The sequence below is a fragment of the Muntiacus reevesi genome, chromosome 2, assembly GCF_963930625.1.
Source record: "Muntiacus reevesi chromosome 2, mMunRee1.1, whole genome shotgun sequence".
Taxonomy (NCBI): domain Eukaryota; kingdom Metazoa; phylum Chordata; class Mammalia; order Artiodactyla; family Cervidae; genus Muntiacus; species Muntiacus reevesi.
In genome coordinates, this window is record NC_089250.1 from 74,846,696 (window position 1) to 74,866,579 (window position 19,884).

The following is a 19,884-nucleotide window of genomic DNA, read 5'->3' on the forward strand; positions in this document are numbered from 1 at the left end:
TTTTTAATATTTACCTCTCTTTCGCTGTGCAATTTGTGCAAACAAAATCCTAAATTCTAAAATTTTACAAGAACGTACTTTACTCCCAAGTGATTGCTGCCGAATAATTTTTCACTCTAGCTGATGCTTCTACAACGAAGTATGTGACCTGCCTTTATATCTTCTTCTGCCCCATTACTGGCATTGAGGTCTGTTGGTGGTATGTTCGCTACCAGAGCCCATACTTGAGCAGTTTTTTGTTCCTCTGTAATTTACCAGAGCTTGGCATGGGTAGGAAGAGACCCAGTGTTGTTGCGGGAATGTTGTTCTGTATCAGTTCTCCCAAGGCAAGGATCAGAGAGAAAGGTGCCCCGGAGAACCACGCGTGGCTTGGGTCACGTGTCTTGGAAGGTGTTCGGGAAGTCCTGACCCACCTTCTGTGTCTGTGTCCGTCTTTGCCTTTACTGACTCTCAGAGCAAGGAGCAGGCAGGTTTTTACTGGAACCTTTATCAGACTGTGACCAGTCAACAAATATTAATATTTAAACACACTGTAGTGAGCGTAACCGTGCAGATGGAAAAGCGGGTCTTCCTAAGCAGCATGAAAGTGCTTCCACTGCAGCCCGTTTTCCACTCAGCAGCCAAAGTGATCTTTTAAAAGCATGGATTAGATCAGGACCTCCCTCTGCTTAAACCCCTCTGGTAGTTTCCCGTCCTGTCCCATTCATGGTGACGTCTGTGCCTGCCCCATCTCCACGACACCCAAGGCCCCGTGTGCTGCCCCCACCCCGCTCCCTGCTCCCTCCCTCCGCTTCCTTTCCCCTGTTTGTTACAGGGTGTGCGGGTGGTGGTTCTCGTTCTTGAGAGCGCAGTGCTCGCTCTTGGTACCTTGGCACCTGCGTCCCTTCCTTACCCCGCCCTTGTCTTCAGGTCTCATTTCCGACTGACCCCCTCTCTGAAGCTCCCCATCACTCTGTCCCATCACCCTCTTATTTTCCTCATGAATCACTACTCCAGATCACTGAAGAGTTTGTGTTCACTTGTTCCTGTCTGAGGCATCAGCCACCCTGTTCACCACAGTATTCCCAACACCTAGTCTGGTGCCTAGTACACATACTCAGTAAATACCATTTTTACTGAATGGAGTCGGGGGGAGGGATTTGATTTCTAGAATATGGTTTTACAGAAACCCAGGAACCTGAAATTCTGCTCTAACACAGAATGCTTTACGCTTAGCATATTGCTATGGGTTTTATTGCCACAAGGCATAATACACCCCATGAGGCTTCTCCCAAGATCGCGGGCATCAGAGTGCCTGTAGGAATCAGACCCCAAACCTGCAAGCGATAGTTCAGAGTGGAGGTGCACCGTCGCCCTCAAGAGGGACAGGCCTCCGGTTGTCCAGATGTGGCTCTAAAGAAAGAACGCGGCCTTCAGGAGAAGCGGATGAGGCACCTGGGAGGAAGGGGAGCCTGAGAGGCAGATGGCAGAGCTTGCTGGCCGACAGACACAGCGCCCTGGGCTAGAGTCCAAGCTGCCGAGCCTCCCGGGGGCTCCAGTGCCTCATGACCAAGACGACCTGTCCAGCGCTCCTCTTGGTTCCCTCCCGTGGACTGGCCCCGGGTAGTCCCCGAGCCAGGTGTGGTCCTTGCCAGCTGGGTGTCCACATACGCTGTCCCACTTCACTGGGAACCCTCCCGGGCCTTCCTGAGGTAATGTGCCTCCCAGTGGAATTTGTGTGGATGACAACTCAGCAGCAAACCAGAGGATCTTCCTCCCCTTGGCAGTTTTCCACCCCAGGTTGATAAACTGATAATCCGTCAGTCTTATCAGCCTGTGCAAGAAGTGGATCAGATTGCTCTTTGTAAATTCACAAAATGAGATCTTTGAGCCTGCAGCATGCTAGCTTCTGTGAACCTTAAGGCATGGCCAACAGGGTTCCCTGGGGACCTCACCCCATTTGTCCATTCACAGCCCTCCAAAGACCCAGCTGTTCTTGTCAGTTATTTTGAAAACAAGTTTATTGAAATTCAGTTCTGTAAATTCACCTGTTTAAAACATACAGTCCAGTTCTTTGTAGTATGTTGCCACAGTTGAGCAACAATCACTGCAATCCGTTTTACAGAATTTTTATCACACCCAGAAGAAACCCTGTACCCAAGAAGAGTCACTTCCTGTTTTCTTTTTATTTTTAAGATTCTTACTTTTTAACTCCCAGCATTAGACTTAAGCATTGACACGCATGTACAGCTAATGTGTTATGTAGTATTGCAGGTACACAGTTACCACTGTGCTCACAGATGTCTTCGCTCACTCTTTTTGTCTTGCATCCCATTCATTAAGGGAAAAACAGCCCAACGACATACCAAGCCTGCAGCTCCTCTGATGAAACATATTCATCAGGCTGCTAATTCTTGGGTGTTGATTGTGTACAGGGGACTTTGGAATGTTTAGTAGAGATTAGGCCCTGTCGTCACAATTCTGTTAAATCATAACATCAGAGAATGTTGGAACTAGAAAGGAACTTAGAAATACCTAGACATGTGAGACAAGTGTTGACCAAATCATGGTCTAGACGAGATGATTTTAGATGGCTCATAGGTGAATGGTTTTTAATAGTTAATACATTTGTTCTAGCAGGCATTAAGAAAGTGTGATTAGTGTTTGAAGCCTTTGTTTTGTGAATATCAATTATTGCTTACAGTGAGTTAAAGAGCACTGTTATATATATGTGTAATATAATAAATGGTGCATGAAATGGCAAAAATTATGAAGGTTGTGTGAGAACGACTGAAGTATAGGTGTTGTAGCCACGCGTTCCGGGAAGCAAACTCACTCAGAAGGACAATGCAGATAGTGGAAGGCAGTTTATTACACCGGCGGGCCCAAGGCAGAGGCTCCTCTAGGCCAAGGACCCCGGCCAGTTTTTGTGAAAACCTTATATACCCTAAGTGTGTAAGATTCTCTGAAACTAGTCTGAACAAAGGAAAAACAAAAATACGATCAAAGTTAACCCGTGATTCATATGCTTAAGCCTAGGTAGCTAGCAGTGGGCAGTTATCAATAGGCCTGTGGTCATACCCCAATAAGCATAACAGAATATATGATTCTGTTCGGTTACACAGATGATTAGGGTATTCCTTTAGGCAATGGAGAGCCTGGGGCTCTTCCTTCTGGGGACCTGGTTTTCCAGTTGGTATGTCGTTTCCATAGATACTGGGCATATATCTCAGAGTCCACAGTCCGGCCCAAGACGGAGTCCTGCTTTCAAGATAGAGCCTGTTCTGTTTCCTCCTTCATAGGTAACACTGATCTAGGCTGAATCGTCTTATTTAGATGAAGAAACAGGTTTAGAAGATTTTGCCTGTGAGGGCTTTTCTAACCTCCATTCAAGTTCTTCTTGCCCTCTAAGAAGAGCATTTGCTGTTTGCTCGCTCAGTTGTATCCGACTCTTTTGCAACCCTGTGGACTACAGCCCGCCAGGCTCCTCTGTCCACCGGATTGCCCAGGCAAGAATACTGGAGTGGATTGCTATTCCTTCTCCGGGGATGTCCCTGACCCAAGGCTTGACCTCCTGTCTTCTGCACTGAAAACCAGATTTATCAGCCCCATGAGTTTAGTGCTCTCCAGTGTGCAGGCTGGCGCGTGAGTCTGGGCTCACTGAGGCCACTCCTTTGATGTGTGTCTCGGCGCTCTGGCCCCAGTGCGCTGTGTGTTCTACCCTGCGTCCCCTCAGGGAGCGCCCATTGCGGGCTGGCTGAGGGCTCCACGGCCTTCGTCTCCACCATGAGCTCCCTCAGGGCCTACCGCAGAGGGTGTCTGCAGTGGTTTGATGGCTGCAGCATGCTTTGTTTACTGATCTCATGTGTGGGGCAGCATTTTTCTTTCACTTGGGGTAAGTGCCCGATGGAAAAGAAAACACTTCTTGTTGCTTCTCCAGGACCAAAGGCAGAAAATCATGACTTGATTGGAAAATCGTTGTTAAAGAAGAATTTAAAGGGTTATTTTGGTTTTCTTTAACATCATGGCCCTTAATATTTACTTCCAGAAAACTAGTCGAGTGTTTGTTTACTGATTCTCCCAGAACTAGTTTTCTACCAAAACAACTGGCAGCAAGCCTTTCCCACTTAAACAGTTACTGTTCTCAACTGTCACATGAGAAATCTCATGCTGAGTTCTGGGTTTACACTGTGGGAAAAGGAAGTAGCCAAAGGCACACCGTTTACCAAGGCTCTGGGTACATGGGGTGAAGGGGCAAGAGGACGCTGCCCCTTTTGTTCTGCCAGAAGCCACAGATGGATAATATCCAGCTGCTGCCTACAGCCCGGGGGCGGTGGAGGGAGCCCTGGGCCGGCAGCTGTGACTCAGGCAGGAAGAATGTGACAGACCTTGGGGTCTCGGAGTTCCACTGAGGGAAAACCAAGTCACAGCAGCTGCTGCCCCCAAGTTCCCAAATTTCCTGGGACATGGTCGGATTTGGCTCTGGAGAGGGCTTGTTTGCACTCTTGCTTCGGCCTATGACTCTGGAGAACACTGACTTAATCTCCACCTGACTTCACTCGCCTTGGAAATGCCCACACACATGTGTTTGCGCTTGTGTATTTGGTGTGTGTGTAGGGACTGAAGACGGAGCCCAGGAGGTGGTGAAGGAGATCTTAGAAGATGTGGTCGCGTCTGCAGTTAAAGGTGAGGACCCAGCGCCCGGCCTCTCCTCCTCCCTCTCCTTCACGCAAGTCCTCGGCCAGGGGCGTTAGTGGTGAGTGCACCATGGCCGCCGCCCCCTGCACACGCACGGAAACTGAGTCGGCCCCTCTTTAATCCGGAGTTTGGAAGTCACCTGTGACTCGTGATGGGTTTCCCTCTCCCTCAGGTTGGGTTCAGGACGCGGTCTGCCAGTGTTAGAGTTGGGTGCACCACTGGAGACGCAGAGGTCCACGCCTGCAGAGCCAGGTTTCCCCAGAGTGGGCAGGGGGCCCTGAGGCAGTGACGTTTCCCGCCTAGACAGTAACGTGTCCAGGGGACAGTCCCCATGTCAGCAGGTGTCAGACGCAGAGAAGCTCTGTTGGTTTTGTTCGACTTCGTTCATAACTACTTCAGTTTTTGGTGTAGTTTCGTTGGAATTAGCCTCGTGTAGCTCAGAATGACTGTTAGGTGATTTTTCCTTTTGTTTTTACCCCAAGGCTTAGGTTAGTGGTCGTGTGCTGAACACTGAGCTTCAGGGTCAGTGAGCCATTAATGGATTGAGAAGTCAATAAATGAGTGGTTCGTAATCCGTGTTTTTAAATGGGAGAGAATAAAACAAAAACAGGTACAAACTGAATGTCTCACATGTAGTAGTGTTAAGCACTGTTCCATGAAACATGTTTCAGTGATTTATCTTTGTGTACACATGTAAATAAGTCCTGACTTTTAAAATGTATCTCTTAACGAGTGAGGGTTAAGGTCAAAGAGTTTTGACCCACTGCTCAAAGCCCTGTCCTTTGGTTAATTTAAGGTACCCCCAAGCTATAGTCACAGATTTCATTGCTGGTTTCTACATTTCTTTGTAGAAATGTCTTTAAAAATAAAATAATTTTATTTCATGCCTTTAGATTTTTCTTTCCTGGGGCCAATATATGAATATATGAGGTTCTTACATGGTGAACCTTGTCTGTCTTGCTCATACTGTATCCCCCAGCCCAGCCTAGAGCTTGGCATATAGTAGGCACCTGATAAATATTTGTTGAATATGCTTCAGAAACTCTTTTTGAAGATAGTGCTACTGAATTGTTTGGTGTCCCTTAAATATATTAATATAACAGTCTACATGGTAAATTTCTCATAGAGTTCACCTGTTCTACTAGTCATCAGATACGCTTTCTTTCATTAAATGATGGAATCCATTTAATTCTGTGTCTTTTCCTTTTCCACATGGCTGCCAGGAAGCTCAGATCTCCTTTTTTTTTTTTCCCTCCTGTGACTAAGGTTTTCTGTAGCTATCAACCTCTCTTCATTTGTGTGACTCATGTTTTCTAACCCCTACATTGGTAACCCATTCTGTGCATTTCTGTTTAGCTGCTTCTAATTATCTTCAGAAGTAGGTAAGGGTAGACAGGGCTGCGATAGTGCACATTTCTGGAGGTACCATTGACCCAGACTATGGTATAAAGTGACCTGGGAGTGGGGCTGTGGGTGACAGACACATAACTCCAGAAAGGGAAAAAGCACTAGCCTGAAGGTTGTGTGAGTGACTTCTTGGGACTTCTCTGGTTAAGACAATGTGCTCCTAGCGCAGGAGGTGCAGGTTCGATCCCTGGTCAGGGAGCTAAAATCCCACATGCCTCATGGCCAGAAAACCAAAACATAAAACAGAAACGATGTTGTAATGAATTCAATAAAGACTTTAAAAATGGTCCACACCAAAAAAACCTAAAAAACTCAGCGTCTCGGTGTCAGGCCGTCCTTTGGGGTAAGCACTGCCTTGATGATGACTTTCGCATTGTATCTTAAGAAGCAGCACAAAAGCGCGGGCTGACGGGGCCCGAGAGCATCCCCAGTGAGCTGGAGTACCAGGAGCGTGCTGCGCCCCCCGCAGCTGACGGAGATGCCCAGACCAACGGGATAGCGGACGACAGGCAGTCCTTGTCATCAGCAGATAACCTGGTGCGTCGGTGGTCTTCCCATCAGACTCGTTCCGATGTTTACTTTTTCTGTAAGATGCAGAACTGTATCTCTGTCAGAAGAAGCCAGTGAAACCAGTAAGCCCTGTTCAGTTACTTAGTCACAGCATCCTGTCCTGGTATTCTGTGTGTTCTTGGAACATACTAGTTAATGCTGGTAGTATGTGACGTTGTTAAACCCTATGTATTCAGACCTTTTAAAAACTTCACATTTCTTGCCCTTTTTCTTTCCTCTCAAAATGGTATACATTGATTACAGAAAGAATAAAGGAAATATAGAGAAGGGAAAATAAGGAAGTAGAAGTCATCTATAACCTAACCCAGAGATAACATTTGTTAAGGTTTTACTTACACTGTAGATTTTCCTCTCCCTCCCATGTTTAAACCATTTAGGTGTAATAACGTGATATACATGCTGTTCTGTAACCTCCTTTTTAAATTTAAGGTACATTATGAGCTTCCTTTCAGGTACCCTTAAGTGTGTCTGCTACATTATTTCCTTAGATGGCTTTGTTGTTCAATTGAAAATGCTATATATAAACATTCAAAACAGGAAGAAATATGATCTGAACTTGCCTCCTGAACTCACTCAGTCTCTACCTTTTCCCATGTGTCTCAGCCGTTAAATGATCACACACACACACAAGAGCCTTTTTATGTATTTTTCCTATTCATCACCCTGTTTCATGGAATTTTAGTTACTGATAAACTAGATACCTGTTTATGTACTGTATGTCTATCCACTTTATACATGAAAATAATAAGATTTTCTCTACAACTGTTCCCTACTCCACCCGCCCTGAGCCAGTTGCCCCGTCTCAGTCTGTTTAGGCTGCTGTGATAGAATACTGTGTACTGGGTGCCTTGTAAACAACGGGAATGGGTTTCTCACAGTTCTGGAGGCTAGGAAGCTCAAGGTCAAGATATTGACAGTTTCAGTGTCACTATCTGGTGAGAGCCTGTTTCCTGGTTCATGGACAGCCGTCTTCTTACTCCGTCCTGGCAGAAGGGGCAAGGGAGCTCTCTGAGGCCTGTTTAATAAGGGCAGTAATCCCATCCGAGAAGGCTCCACCTCAAGACCTACTCACTGCCAAAGGCCCATCTCCAAATTCCTTCGCATTAGGGATTAGGTTTTGACATAAGGAATTCAGTGAGGGGCTCACAGACATCCAGTCTATAGCAGTCCCCTTGGGGTTCTGTCATCCCCATTAAGGCACCGGTGGGGGGATGATTTGGGAGACTGGGATTGGCGTATATACACTATTGATTTGTGTATAAAGTTAGGTAACAGTGAGAACCTACTGGATAGCAACAGGGCTCTGTGGGCACCTCAGTGGGAGGGGAATCCAAGAGAGGGGGTGTGTGTGTACGTGTGGCTGATGTGCCTTGTTGTGCAGTGGAAACTGGCACAACCCGGGAAAACACCTATACTCCAGGAGAAGATTCTTTTAAAAGAATGCACTTATATAGGGATGTGTGTGAATTCACACGTGGTGTTTGTGTCACATATTAGACTGCAGCTTGCTTTGTTCCCTCAACACTTTCATGGACATCTTTTCACATCAGTAGTACGTATATGTCTGACTAATTTTTTAATGGCCACGTGACACTCTATCATGGATTACCATAATCTATTTAACCAGTACCCTATTAGGTTTTTGGATTATTTCAGTTTAATCACAGGAGACAGTTCTACAGTGAACATCCTTGTAGATAGATCTTATTCTTTTGTGACCTCATGGACTGTAGCCCACCAGGCTCCTCAGTCCCTGGGATTTCCCAGACAAGAATACTGGAGTGGATTGCCATTTCCTTCTCCAGGGGACCTTCCAGACCCAAGGATGGAATCCATGTCTCCTGCATTGGCAGGCAGATTCTTTATTACTGAGCCACCTGAGAAACCCAACAGTATTCTTAGGAATATCTTTTTTACCCAGACGAATATAATTATCTATATTCATTTTGGGTTTTTTATGATTTAACCTTTGCTCATTTATCATTTAAAAGCTCACACCCACTTTTTGAAGAACAAGGAAGGAAGTTTTAGAATTGCTGTGACAACTCCCCCAGAATCTCCTGTTTTGACATATTATTTCCTCCCCCACATCCTTCACCTCCCCCAGTGAATAAATAATTTACATTTTCATGAGATAATTACATTTCTTATTTTTGAAAAGAGTCATCCTTTTGTTTGGACACTTTGATTTTTCTCATCTTTGTTCTAATCTTAGGAATCGGATGCTCAAGGACATCCAGTGGCCGCCAGGTTCTCCCACATTCTGCAGAAGGATGCCTTCCTGGTGTTTCGCTCCCTGTGCAAGCTGTCCATGAAACCCCTTGGCGAAGGCCCCCCAGATCCAAAGTGAGCTGACAGCAGTTCTTGGCCGTCTATAATCCTGATGATCCAGGAGGATCTTAGGGGCGCCAAGAAACCCCACTGCCTTGTCCCCTGGTTGATGTAAATGCAGCAATTTACAGGATGGTTTTACAATGTTTTCAGGCTCATGAAGGTCCCACAGTCCTCTCATCATAGATTGTGTGCCCACCAACCAAGATTATTGCCCAATTTTGCTTTCCTTGGTTTATATACTAAAAACAATCGTTTGGTTGAATATTCACCCTCTTTCTCCTGACTGATTTAATCTTCTGAAGGTGAGAGTCCCCCACCTGGATGCATACAGAACCTTAATTTCTTGCCCTGAATGGAAACTTCTGTTTTCGTGGATACAGATTTATGCCCCAGATTCAACCCAGAGAAGCCAGACCTTTTGAGTGAAGGATGTCCCACAAGGAGGTAGTGCTGTAGGGCGTCACAGCGGAGGCTTGGGAGCACGGGGACCTGCCTGCAGCCCCGGCTCGCTTGAGACCGACTGCGTGGCCGTAGGAGCTACTGAAGCTCATCTGGAAAATGGGAATATGGAAAATCAACTCACAGGATCATTTACCTAAAATGCTAGAATGACATCCTGAGCACAGGGCCCAGTACTTCACGATAGTTTATAGTCACTGTTATTGTCATTATTGCTAGCTGATAATAACAGTCCTCTTCTGTTGAGAATGATGACCATTAGGGAAGAGACTCGTGAAGGTTTCCCTTTCTTTCCATCCCTGGGCAGGGATGGGAGCCTGAGGCAGGTAGATGAAGAGCCCTGTCTCGCTGTCTAAACATAGAGCGGGACAGACAGTGTAGTCTCACATGATGGATGTGAAGTAATTAGTTCTATTAGATTAGTTGCAGAACCAGCTTTCCGGAATAGGTTGCACTTATTTTGCTCCTGCTGTGTTTCCTGCTTTATAAGTGGGGGAGAGAAACAACAGTTGGCAGCGCTCATTCTCCCAGGGCCTGCGGGTTCCAAGAACCCACCTCATGCCAGCTGCCCTCCTTCTCTTGACATTGTAGGTGCTGTTGCTGATTCTTGACTCCCCGGCTTCTCAAAAAATCCTCGCACTGATAGAGGAGTGAGACCTTCTTAAGAAACATCCTTTCTGAAATTGTACCTCTCAGCGCTGCCCTTGTTTTCCGTTTCCTTCACCAGGTCCCACGAGCTGCGCTCCAAGGTGGTCTCCCTGCAGCTCCTCCTCTCCGTGTTGCAGAACGCCGGCCCGGTCTTCAGGACTCATGAGATGTTCATCAACGCAATCAAGCAATACCTCTGTGTGGCGTTGTCCAAGAACGGCGTCTCTTCAGTGCCTGATGTCTTTGAGCTCTCTCTTGCTATTTTTCTTACTCTTCTTTCAAACTTTAAAATGCACCTGAAGATGCAAATAGAGGTATGGACTCCAAATTGACTGTTTTGGGATTTTTTTTTTTGAAGTTGGATGACACTTTTATATGCTGTGTTAAATACTGGTGGGAATTACACAGTCTACTTGCTGGCACCCCAGAGAACTTATTGAGCAAGAGAATTCCTTTTCATAAAAAGTTACTGCCCCCAGATCTTATATATGTGTGCTCACTCAGTCATGTTCAACTCTTTATGACTCCATGGACTGTAGCCCGCCAGGCTCCTTTGTCCATGGAATTTTCAGGCAAGAATACTGGAGTGGGTTGCCATTTTCCTACTCCAGGGGAACTACCCAACCCAGGGATCAAACCCACATGTCTTGTCTTGGACTGGCAGGCAGATTCTTTATCACTGCACCTCCTGGGAAGCCCCAGATCTTGTATACCTTTTATTTTAATCAAAGGTTTAAATTGTGTGGTCTTTTGTTGGGCTAAGTCCCCCAGACATGTTTGTTTGGCCTATAAATTGTTTGAAATAACTTGAATTAGTATCCAGACTGAGAAATCAGGGACTTCCCTGGTGATTCAGTGGCTAAGACTCCGAGCTCCCAATGCAGGGGGGACCTGGGTTCCATCCCTGGTCAGGGAACTAGATCACACGTGCTGTAACTAGGAGCTCAAATGCTGTAACGAAAGATCCCAAGTGCTGCAACTAAGACTTGGAGTAGCCTGCACACACACCCACACCCATACTCACCCGCACCCACCCACACACACACACCCCTGGCCTCTCTCCTTGCATTATTCAAAGACTCTGCCTGCTCCTAAAGGCTTCAGGGGTTTTGAGCCCTAATTTAAACTATTAATTGCTGTCCTTATCTTCTTGCCATATAGGTCTTTTTCAAAGAGATTTTCCTGAACATTTTAGAAACATCAACAAGCTCTTTTGAGCACAGGTGGATGGTCATTCAGACCCTGACAAGGATCTGCGCAGGTACTTTCTCCTGGAGGGGGGCTCATCCTTTTGACTTGCCCAGAAACACCTCTGAGGCTTTGATTCTCCACAGTCCAGATGAAGACCTTGATCCCCTCCTTTTAGCATTGTAACAAAGTGCTGAAGAAATCATTCCCTTAAAGGCTGCTGCTCACCTAATGGCCAGACTGGTTTTCCCAGGACTTTCTGATTGTAGCACGGAAAATCCCATGTCCTGGGAAACCCCCTAATCCTGAAGAACTAGGGCACTTGTCATTGTATTACAAGCCGAACATGGCTTATAAGTCACAGAGTCACAGGTATGAGTGTCCTAACTCCTGATTGGGTGCTAAAGTAAATTTGCATTTCCCTCTACACCACCCAATTGTGTGACTATAAACTGAGCATCTATTTGTCATCACAGTAACCTCATCAAAGTTATATGGCTTTAAGAGTTGGATGAGGCAGTTGCTCTCCCTTTTTTGATGAGGAAAGTAAGCTGTGAGAGTTTGAATGAGCAGCCTGAGATTTCAGTGAGTGCCAGGGCAGGCCTGGAAGGAGAGCCTCCTGCATTTCTAGTTTTCCGTCACACACTTCCTGACTGAGGTGTGTCCAGCCTGAGTTACTAATTCACTGGGAAAACTTTTTGACCAAGGAGTCTCGTTTAATAAGGAAACAAGCTGTTCTCTGTGTTCAGTCAGAATCTCTAACATCCGTGTGTTATTTTCCAAGATGCCCAGTGTGTTGTAGATATTTATGTCAACTACGACTGTGATTTAAATGCTGCTAACATTTTTGAGCGCCTCGTAAACGATTTATCCAAAATCGCTCAGGGAAGAAGTGGACACGAGCTGGGAATGACACCTCTGCAGGTAAAACCACTGAGAACCTTCGTTTATGTTTACAGTTAATTGATTTCAATAAGCGTTTGTAGAGCGCCACCATGTGCCAGGCACTGTCCTTGGTGCTGGGGATACAGCAGTGAACAGAGCACAGACACGTCCATGTGCACAATTGCTGCGGTCCTGACACCAAACAGCAGACAGTGAGGAAGTAAGCTGCAGGGACGAATAAAGCCGGCATGACAAAGAAGGGCTGTTGGAGGCGAGGGTGGGGCCGTCAGGGTCACCTCCCTCAGAAAGTGACGCTTGAGCTGAGACCTGTAGGACGCGTGTTCACTCTGTCACCTTTCCATAGATCGTGTGAACACGGGATCCCAGGCTAGAGGAAAGGCAAAGGAGATTGCTTCTTACTAGATCCCCTCACTGTTCCCTCCCTACAAAGACAATAGGGTTTTTAACCTGAGGTCTCAAGAAATTGGTTAGAAGGTCTGTGAGCCACCTGTAATTACACATAGAGTTTTGGTATCTGGGCATTTTTCTTCGACAAAGGTCTATAGTTGTCGTTAGATTGCCCAGGGAGATCCAGACTATCTTAGATGCTGTTTTGAGTCTAAAATGTTTGCAGTTTTTAAAAGATGATCTGCAACTCACTTTCACATTCAGCTTTTTAGTTGAAAAGTACTACTTTAAAAAAAAAAAAAAAAAAAGGTATTTTTATTTACCTGCAGAGTAAGCCTTAAGATGGAATGCTTTTTTGGGTGTTCAGGGCATGATGGTGTCCATGGTCATTCATCTGTTACATAAGATAAGATTCTTTTTTTTTTTCAGGGTCACTAGTTAGGACTCTCTTTTTTTAAAGTGTGTTTTAAATGTTTGGTTGGTTGTGTTGTTGTTGTTTTTTTAATTTATATAAGTAATGAATGAGAATTTCATTTTAAAAACCAAATAATACTCTTCACTTTAGGAAAGTACACATGCCGTTTTTTGCAGGTAAGGAGTTTTGTAATGAACACCTTAAAAGATGATCATGGTTTTTGCAGTGAGCCCTCAGTGTTTACATCACATGTTCCCTCTTCCTTGGGTCAGTAACTCCAAACGTCAGTGATTATCTCATATTGTCACAGGATTCCCAGAGCCCTCCAGACATCTGCACTTAATTCATCTGCTGAGTCTCTGTATTTGTCACTTTTGTCCTTTAGGAGCTCAGTCTCAGGAAGAAAGGCCTGGAATGCCTCGTGTCCATCCTTAAGTGCATGGTGGAGTGGAGCAAAGACCTGTATGTGAATCCCAACCACCAGACCAGCCTGGGTGAGAGACCCCCCCCACTGCACACACACACCTCCCACCTGCCACCACCCACCGTTCACAATAGGCTACTCAAAACTTTTGTGCTCTAACTTCATTTTTCCAAACAGAGAGCCATTTATTACAGCTTTTTTTAGTAGTCTTTCTTTCCCTCACTGACTTGAAGTACCACCTTGATGGTATATCACATCTCTCTGTGTGCATAACTGTTCCTGAGTTTTCTGTCCTATTGATTTGTGTGTTCCTCCACCAATCCAGTGCTTTTCAAATGCCCTAAGTTCTACAGTGAGTTCCAGTACCTGCTAGGACGTGTTCTGTGTCTTGTGCATTTTTGCACTTTATTCTTTGATGTGAATTTTAGCATTAGCTTATCTTCCACAACCAAGTTGTTAAGTAAAGTAACTGCGATATCAAGGTTTATGAACTTGACAGCACAGAGCTTGTTGTTACAGGTCTGGGAAAGGGGACCGCACAGCCAGACCTCTGCTCAGCTGCGCCTGCGTCCCATCTGCTCATTTGGTTTCCTTTGCTTTTACGTCGTCGCAGGTCAGGAGAGGCCCGTGGACCAGGAGGTGGGGGACCTGGCGAGGCGGAGCAGTGTGACATCCATGGAGTCCACGGTGTCCTCAGGGACTCAGACAACCATCCAGGATGACCCGGAGCAGTTTGAGGTCATCAAGCAACAGAAGGAGATGATTGAACACGGCATCGAGCTGTGAGTGTGACTGTTGCTCTGGCTGAGTCTCTTGGGAACCTGGCATTGACTCCTGAAGATGAAATGCCTGTTACAGGCGACCGGGGCTGGCGCTTATGGTCAGGCCTGACCAGGTTGGGCTGAGTGCACGCATGAGTGTGTGAGAGAGAAATCTGATAGCTTTGTGTGATTGATGCCTTGTCTTTTTTGTCTTTCTTCCTAATTTAAAATAACCAGTTTAGAAAATGCAGAAAAGTATAAAGCAAGAATGTTAAAATCACTCAAAGTTATTACCTAGAAGAAATCGCCATTGGTAACGATTGTAAAAAACTTCAGCATACAGAAAAATTAACTCTTGCCCTATTAGTCTTATCTACTTTTTTTTTCCCTGAACCATTTGAAAGTAATTTGTAGCCATCACTTTACTTAAGCTCTGCTGCTGCTGCTGCTGCTAAGTCACTTCAGTCGAGTCCAACTCTTAGCAACCCCATGGACTGCAGCCCACCAGTCTCCTCCATCCATGGGATTTTCCAGGCAAGAGTACTGGAGTGGGGTGCCATTGCCTTCTCTGTACTTAAGTTCTACATGGCTGAAAAATAAGGACCTTCTCCCATATAATCACATCATCATTGTAGAATCATGAGTAAACATGGTTTCTTTCATCTTTTATGCACAGAAATGAATACATTCTCACATCCTGTCCAACTTTTGAATGGTTAATCAATTTTGTAAACTCAGTTTATTTTAAAAATTGATGTTACAGTACTCATTTGTTGGATTGGCCAAAAAGTTCTCTTGCATTTTTCTGTAACATCTGAGGGAAAAACCCAGACGGAATTTTTAGCCAACCCTCAATGTGATTATTTCTATTCTCACCATCCCTTGCATCCCCCAATATGTTCTCACAGCAGCTAAAGGAATCTTTTAAAAACTTATATCAGTCTTGTCACTGCCTTACCTGCACTCACTCCAGATTTCCTATTTCCTCCCCACAGCCCTATCCAGCCTCCAGCCTCCCTGTCTGATCTCTTCTTCCAGTACTCCTGGATCTTCTGTGGGTTTCAGTTCCTTGAATATTTCAATCATTTAGCACCGTTGCACCCTCTGCTTGGAATATACTTGGGTCTTTTTCACGCTTCAGGCTTGACAAAGCATCTCTTCCTCAAAGAGGCCCCCAGTAACCGTACTCTCTGGACAGGTCCAAGGTCACCTCTGTCCCCGCATAGCCTTTCTTCACAGCTCTTGCCACAGTTGATGCTTCTGTATGAAGGTCAGTCCCCAGTGCATGGTGTGGTGAATAACAGGCTGAATTTATATAGCAGTTATGTTTGCCTGCCTTTAACAGGAAATGCAGAAGTAACTACTCAAGTGCCATGAAGGAAATCCCAGAGTCGCGTCTAGGGCTGTTACAGCGGCTCTTACGGATGTCAGAAACCCAGGCTTCTTTTATCTTTCTGCTTCACCATCCTGAATACAGTTTTAATCTTCACCGTTGCCTCATGATTTAAGATGACTGCTGGAGCTCTGGTCATCACACATGTATTGTGGGGAAGAAGGGAAAAGAGCAAAAAACGCATACCACCACCCCATCCCCCCCAGCCCCAGCAAGGTCAGCTTTGTTTCAGGATTCTTCCTAAAAGTACCCACACCAGTTCTCATCTCTCACTGGCCAGAACTTTATCACATTGCCATATTTTATCTAAGGGAGGCAGAGAAATGTGTATTTTATCCCAGATAGTTGTGTACCCAGCTGAATAACTAGGTCTTATTAGTGTTGGAGAAGAAGAAAATGGATTTTTTGTGACAACCAGCAGATTCTGTTAGAGCTAGGTCAGAAATTAAAGGTGGAGTTGAGCAAAGCTACCAGGACACACAGGACTTTCCGAGCTGATATGGGACGACTTGTTCACGGTGTTATTGTAATTTGCCTCAAATGCCAGCTGTTTCCATCCCCCAGAGTTTGGAATCAGCAACCTGTGTCCCATCTCTTGAAACAGATTCAACAAGAAACCCAAGAGAGGGATCCAGTATCTCCAGGAGCAGGGCATGCTGGGAACATCGGTGGAAGACATTGCCCAATTCCTGCACCAGGAGGAGCGTCTGGATTCTGTGAGACGGGGGCTGGGCACATACTTGTGGGTTCTTTTTGTATCTCTGAGACCTTACTGGCTCTCACCTAGAGACTTGCTGACTCCTGAGTGCAGTGCCATTATCTGCACTCCTGCTTACAGTGGTCCTGTTTATCCCTTTGGCTAGTGTTGCAAGAAGTTCTTTATAGGGAATAAACCAGCCTTCTGACAGGTGGTTGTTTATTTGGGGGGACAGTGTAGGAGCTAAGTGTCCCTTGACTGCTAGAAATTGTTCTTTTAGATGCTCACCTGCAGCTCATCTCCCTGTTGTGTGTCTTATCATTCCTCCATTTTTCAGTGCCTTCCTTCATGGCAGGACCAACTGAACCTGGAATGGTTGGGTGGGTGACCAGACTTAGGGAGTGACCCAGCTTTTCTAGCAGCCCAGCCCATTCTAGGTATTTAGAGGCAGGACACTATGCTTCCCCTGTTTGAAGTGTCTTTCACTGGGTATTCATATTTGGCAATTTTTAGGTGTGAGTGAGTGTCTATGTTTCAGACCCAAGTAGGTGATTTTCTGGGAGAAAGCATGAAGTTCAACAAGGAGGTGATGTATGCCTATGTGGACCAACTCGACTTCTGTGAAAAGGAGTTTGTCTCAGCCCTGCGGACATTTCTAGAAGGTTTCCGCCTACCTGGAGAAGCCCAGAAGATTGATCGGCTAATGGAGAAGTTTGCTGCAAGATACATAGAGTGCAACCAGGGGTGAGCGCCGTGTTTAAGTCTCTCCCACGCCATCTTTTTGCCAGCCTCAGAACATCAGTCTTACTGTGGTTGGGGGTTCAGTTTAATCATTTTAAATTTGTGCCCAGCCACTGAGGTGTCTGTTCTCTATGCAGCAGCAGGCACTGTGCTGAGGGATTGTTTGTTTTTTTTTTAAACATTTACATTGTGTAAGTTTAATGTTTACAACATTTGATACATTTATATATTGTATTATGGCTTCCCTGGTGCCTTAGATGGTAAAGAATTTGCCTGCGATGCAGGAGACCCGGGTTTGATCCCTGGAGCAGGAAGATCCCTGGAGAAGGGAATGGCTACCCTCTCCAGTAGGCTTGCCTGGGAAATCCCAGGGAGAGAGGAGCCTGGCGGGCTACAGTCCATGGGGTCACAGAGAGTCAGACACACAGCTAATTGACTAACGTAACAGGGTTGCCATGGTAGTGATGTGGGCCCTCTGTCATCTCATATTAACGATTTCTTTTTAGTTTTTGGAAGAATTAAGATCTAGTAGCATTGCTTTCATGATATGAAAGGTTTAGCATATAAAAAAGTGAATTTCTTTTCTTTGGTTCACATGTCTTCTGGTCTTTGTTTTTAAATTTAATTTATTTACTTTATTATTTACTCATTTTTTCTTAACTAGGTTTTTCTAGACTCTGGGTCATTAGTTATCATTAAGTGGTGATGGAAGCGTCTGGGGGGCAGTCGGCCTGCTTTGCAGGAAACGTGTCTCCCTGAGCCCTGTTGCCACCACCCAGCCTGGTCTCTGTCCATGTTCTCACATCTGAAATCTCTTCTTTTTTTTTTTAGGCAAACTCTGTTTGCTAGTGCTGACACTGCATATGTCCTAGCATATTCAATTATTATGCTCACTACAGACTTGCACAGCCCTCAGGTAACATATTTTAATGACTTAAATACTACTGTAGCTAAATAAGTAACTATATTTGGGCCACTGAAGTCTCCTAAGTGGATTCTTCATTTTTTTTTTTAATTTCAGGTAAAAAATAAAATGACAAAAGAACAGTATATTAAAATGAATCGGGGTATCAATGATAGTAAAGATCTACCTGAAGAATATCTCTCAAGCATCTATGAAGAGATTGAAGGCAAGAAAATTGCGATGAAAGAAACAAAAGAACACACAATTGCCACCAAATCTACTAAGCAGAGTAAGATCTAATGGCAAATTATTTCTCAGTTCCAATGTTCAGGTGTATCAGAATGCATGATTAAGTTCCCTGGTGTTAGATTTAATTTGCATATCTAGCTATCTGAATAAGAAATGTGATTAAATTAGTTATTATGATTACATTGACAGTCTCACAGTATCACTTAACTTCTTACTAGATTTGTAATTAGTTACAAGAGGAAATTTAAAATAATCTGAGCTAAATTACTCTCCAAAAATGTTTCTTAAAACTTTGCTGTAATACCAGTGGTGATTGTGTCAACCTTGATTAGAATTCTCCTACTTAAGACCCCTGGGAAGCTGTCAGTCTCATTGGTGAGGCAGCAGTGTGTCCGATTGAGAGCGCAGGCTCTGTAGCCACACTGTCTGTATTCAGGTCCCAGCTCTACTGCTTGTTAGCTGTGTGACCCTGGGCAAGTCACTTAATGAATCTGTGCCTCATTCCCCATCAGTGAAATGGCAGTGACACTTGTTTCAGGCTCAGGAAGTGGCCCTCGTGAGGAGGATTTGTGAATTAACTGTTGTGAACCTTTTGAAACAGAGTAAGCACTCGGTGAGTGTCAGCCGCTGTTCTCTCTCACTTCTTCGTAGGTGTTGCTAGTGAAAAGCAGCGCCGGCTGCTCTACAACCTGGAGATGGAGCAGATGGCTAAGACAGCCAAGGCTCTGATGGAGGCCGTGAGCCACGCCAAAGCCCCGTTTACCAGCGCCACCCACTTGGACCACGTCCGGCCAATGTTCAAAGTGAGTGTACGGAGAAGTTAAGACACGGCTGACCTGATTCTAGCGTTGATCAGCCAGAAGCTCGCCAGCAAGTTTATGATGGTGAAGACACTGGGGAGGGGAAAGGCCATGTATAGTGTTTCTTTCTGAAGTAACTAAAGCAGGAAGCCCCGTGGTGTTGCTGGGGGTGCGTCAGCATGAGCTGCACAGTCAGAGCGTCTACTCTAAGCCCTGCCTCTGCCACTTGGTTGTTCTGGGACTTGGATCAGGTTATTTAGTGTCTCTCTGTTCATCATCTATGAAATGGGTCCCGCAGCTGGGGGGATTGAATGAATTAACCATTCAGGTAAAAGAGACAGTTTTATTGTGATATCTCATCTCAGTGGCCTCAGGGTTAGCCTATAAGAAGGCATTAGGTAGAAGTAAAAGACATATTCTTGGGACTTCCCTGGTGGTCCAGTGATTGAGACTTCATGCTCCCACTGCAGGGGGCATGGGTTCAATCCCCAGTAGGGGAACTAAGACACCACATGCCAGTTGGCGCAGCCTAAAACAAACAAAAAAGACAATATCCTAAGTTCTCTGTTTTTTAAATGTCTCGACAAGGTACATGTTCTAAATATATAGCACTCGTGTTTTCTCTTAAGTTTTTAAAGTAACTGCTGATATCCTGTTGATCACTTCTAGATTTTTGTGTGCTTTTATTTCAGGGCATTCACAAGAAAGTTAGAGGAAAAGTAAACTCTTAGTAATCTGAATTAGGAAGCTTCCAATAAGCTAAGTTGATAGAACCCAAGTTGCTTATAGATTTTACTTTGCATGCCAACCTCTGATTGGCAGTAGATGCCTGCTGCACTGTGTAAAGGATTCGCCAGCCCGATTAGACTGAGCAGGGAGTGGGATATCTCTGATGGGTCAGTGACGTCTGCCATGAGTACAGAT

At 45.2% G+C, this 19,884-nt stretch overlaps 1 protein-coding gene across 3 annotated transcripts in view; it reads left to right on the forward strand.

Moving 5' to 3' along the window:
* The window catches only part of ARFGEF2 (ADP ribosylation factor guanine nucleotide exchange factor 2), a 79,686-nt gene that overhangs the window by 25,612 nt on the left and 34,190 nt on the right, over positions 1–19,884 (forward strand). For 2 of the 3 annotated variants that reach the window (XM_065922137.1, XM_065922139.1), the window contains exons 7-19: positions 4,597–4,665; positions 6,470–6,621; positions 8,870–9,000; positions 10,175–10,409; positions 11,257–11,356; positions 12,068–12,207; positions 13,377–13,485; positions 14,029–14,197; positions 16,174–16,285; positions 16,805–17,010; positions 17,839–17,923; positions 18,029–18,200; positions 18,812–18,963. In XM_065922137.1, the coding sequence (XP_065778209.1) occupies positions 4,597–4,665; positions 6,470–6,621; positions 8,870–9,000; positions 10,175–10,409; positions 11,257–11,356; positions 12,068–12,207; positions 13,377–13,485; positions 14,029–14,197; positions 16,174–16,285; positions 16,805–17,010; positions 17,839–17,923; positions 18,029–18,200; positions 18,812–18,963 (1,832 nt within the window). The remainder of the gene's footprint in view (positions 1–4,596; positions 4,666–6,469; positions 6,622–8,869; positions 9,001–10,174; positions 10,410–11,256; positions 11,357–12,067; positions 12,208–13,376; positions 13,486–14,028; positions 14,198–16,173; positions 16,286–16,804; positions 17,011–17,838; positions 17,924–18,028; positions 18,201–18,811; positions 18,964–19,884) is intronic. The other variant, XM_065922138.1, reaches the window with a different exon arrangement.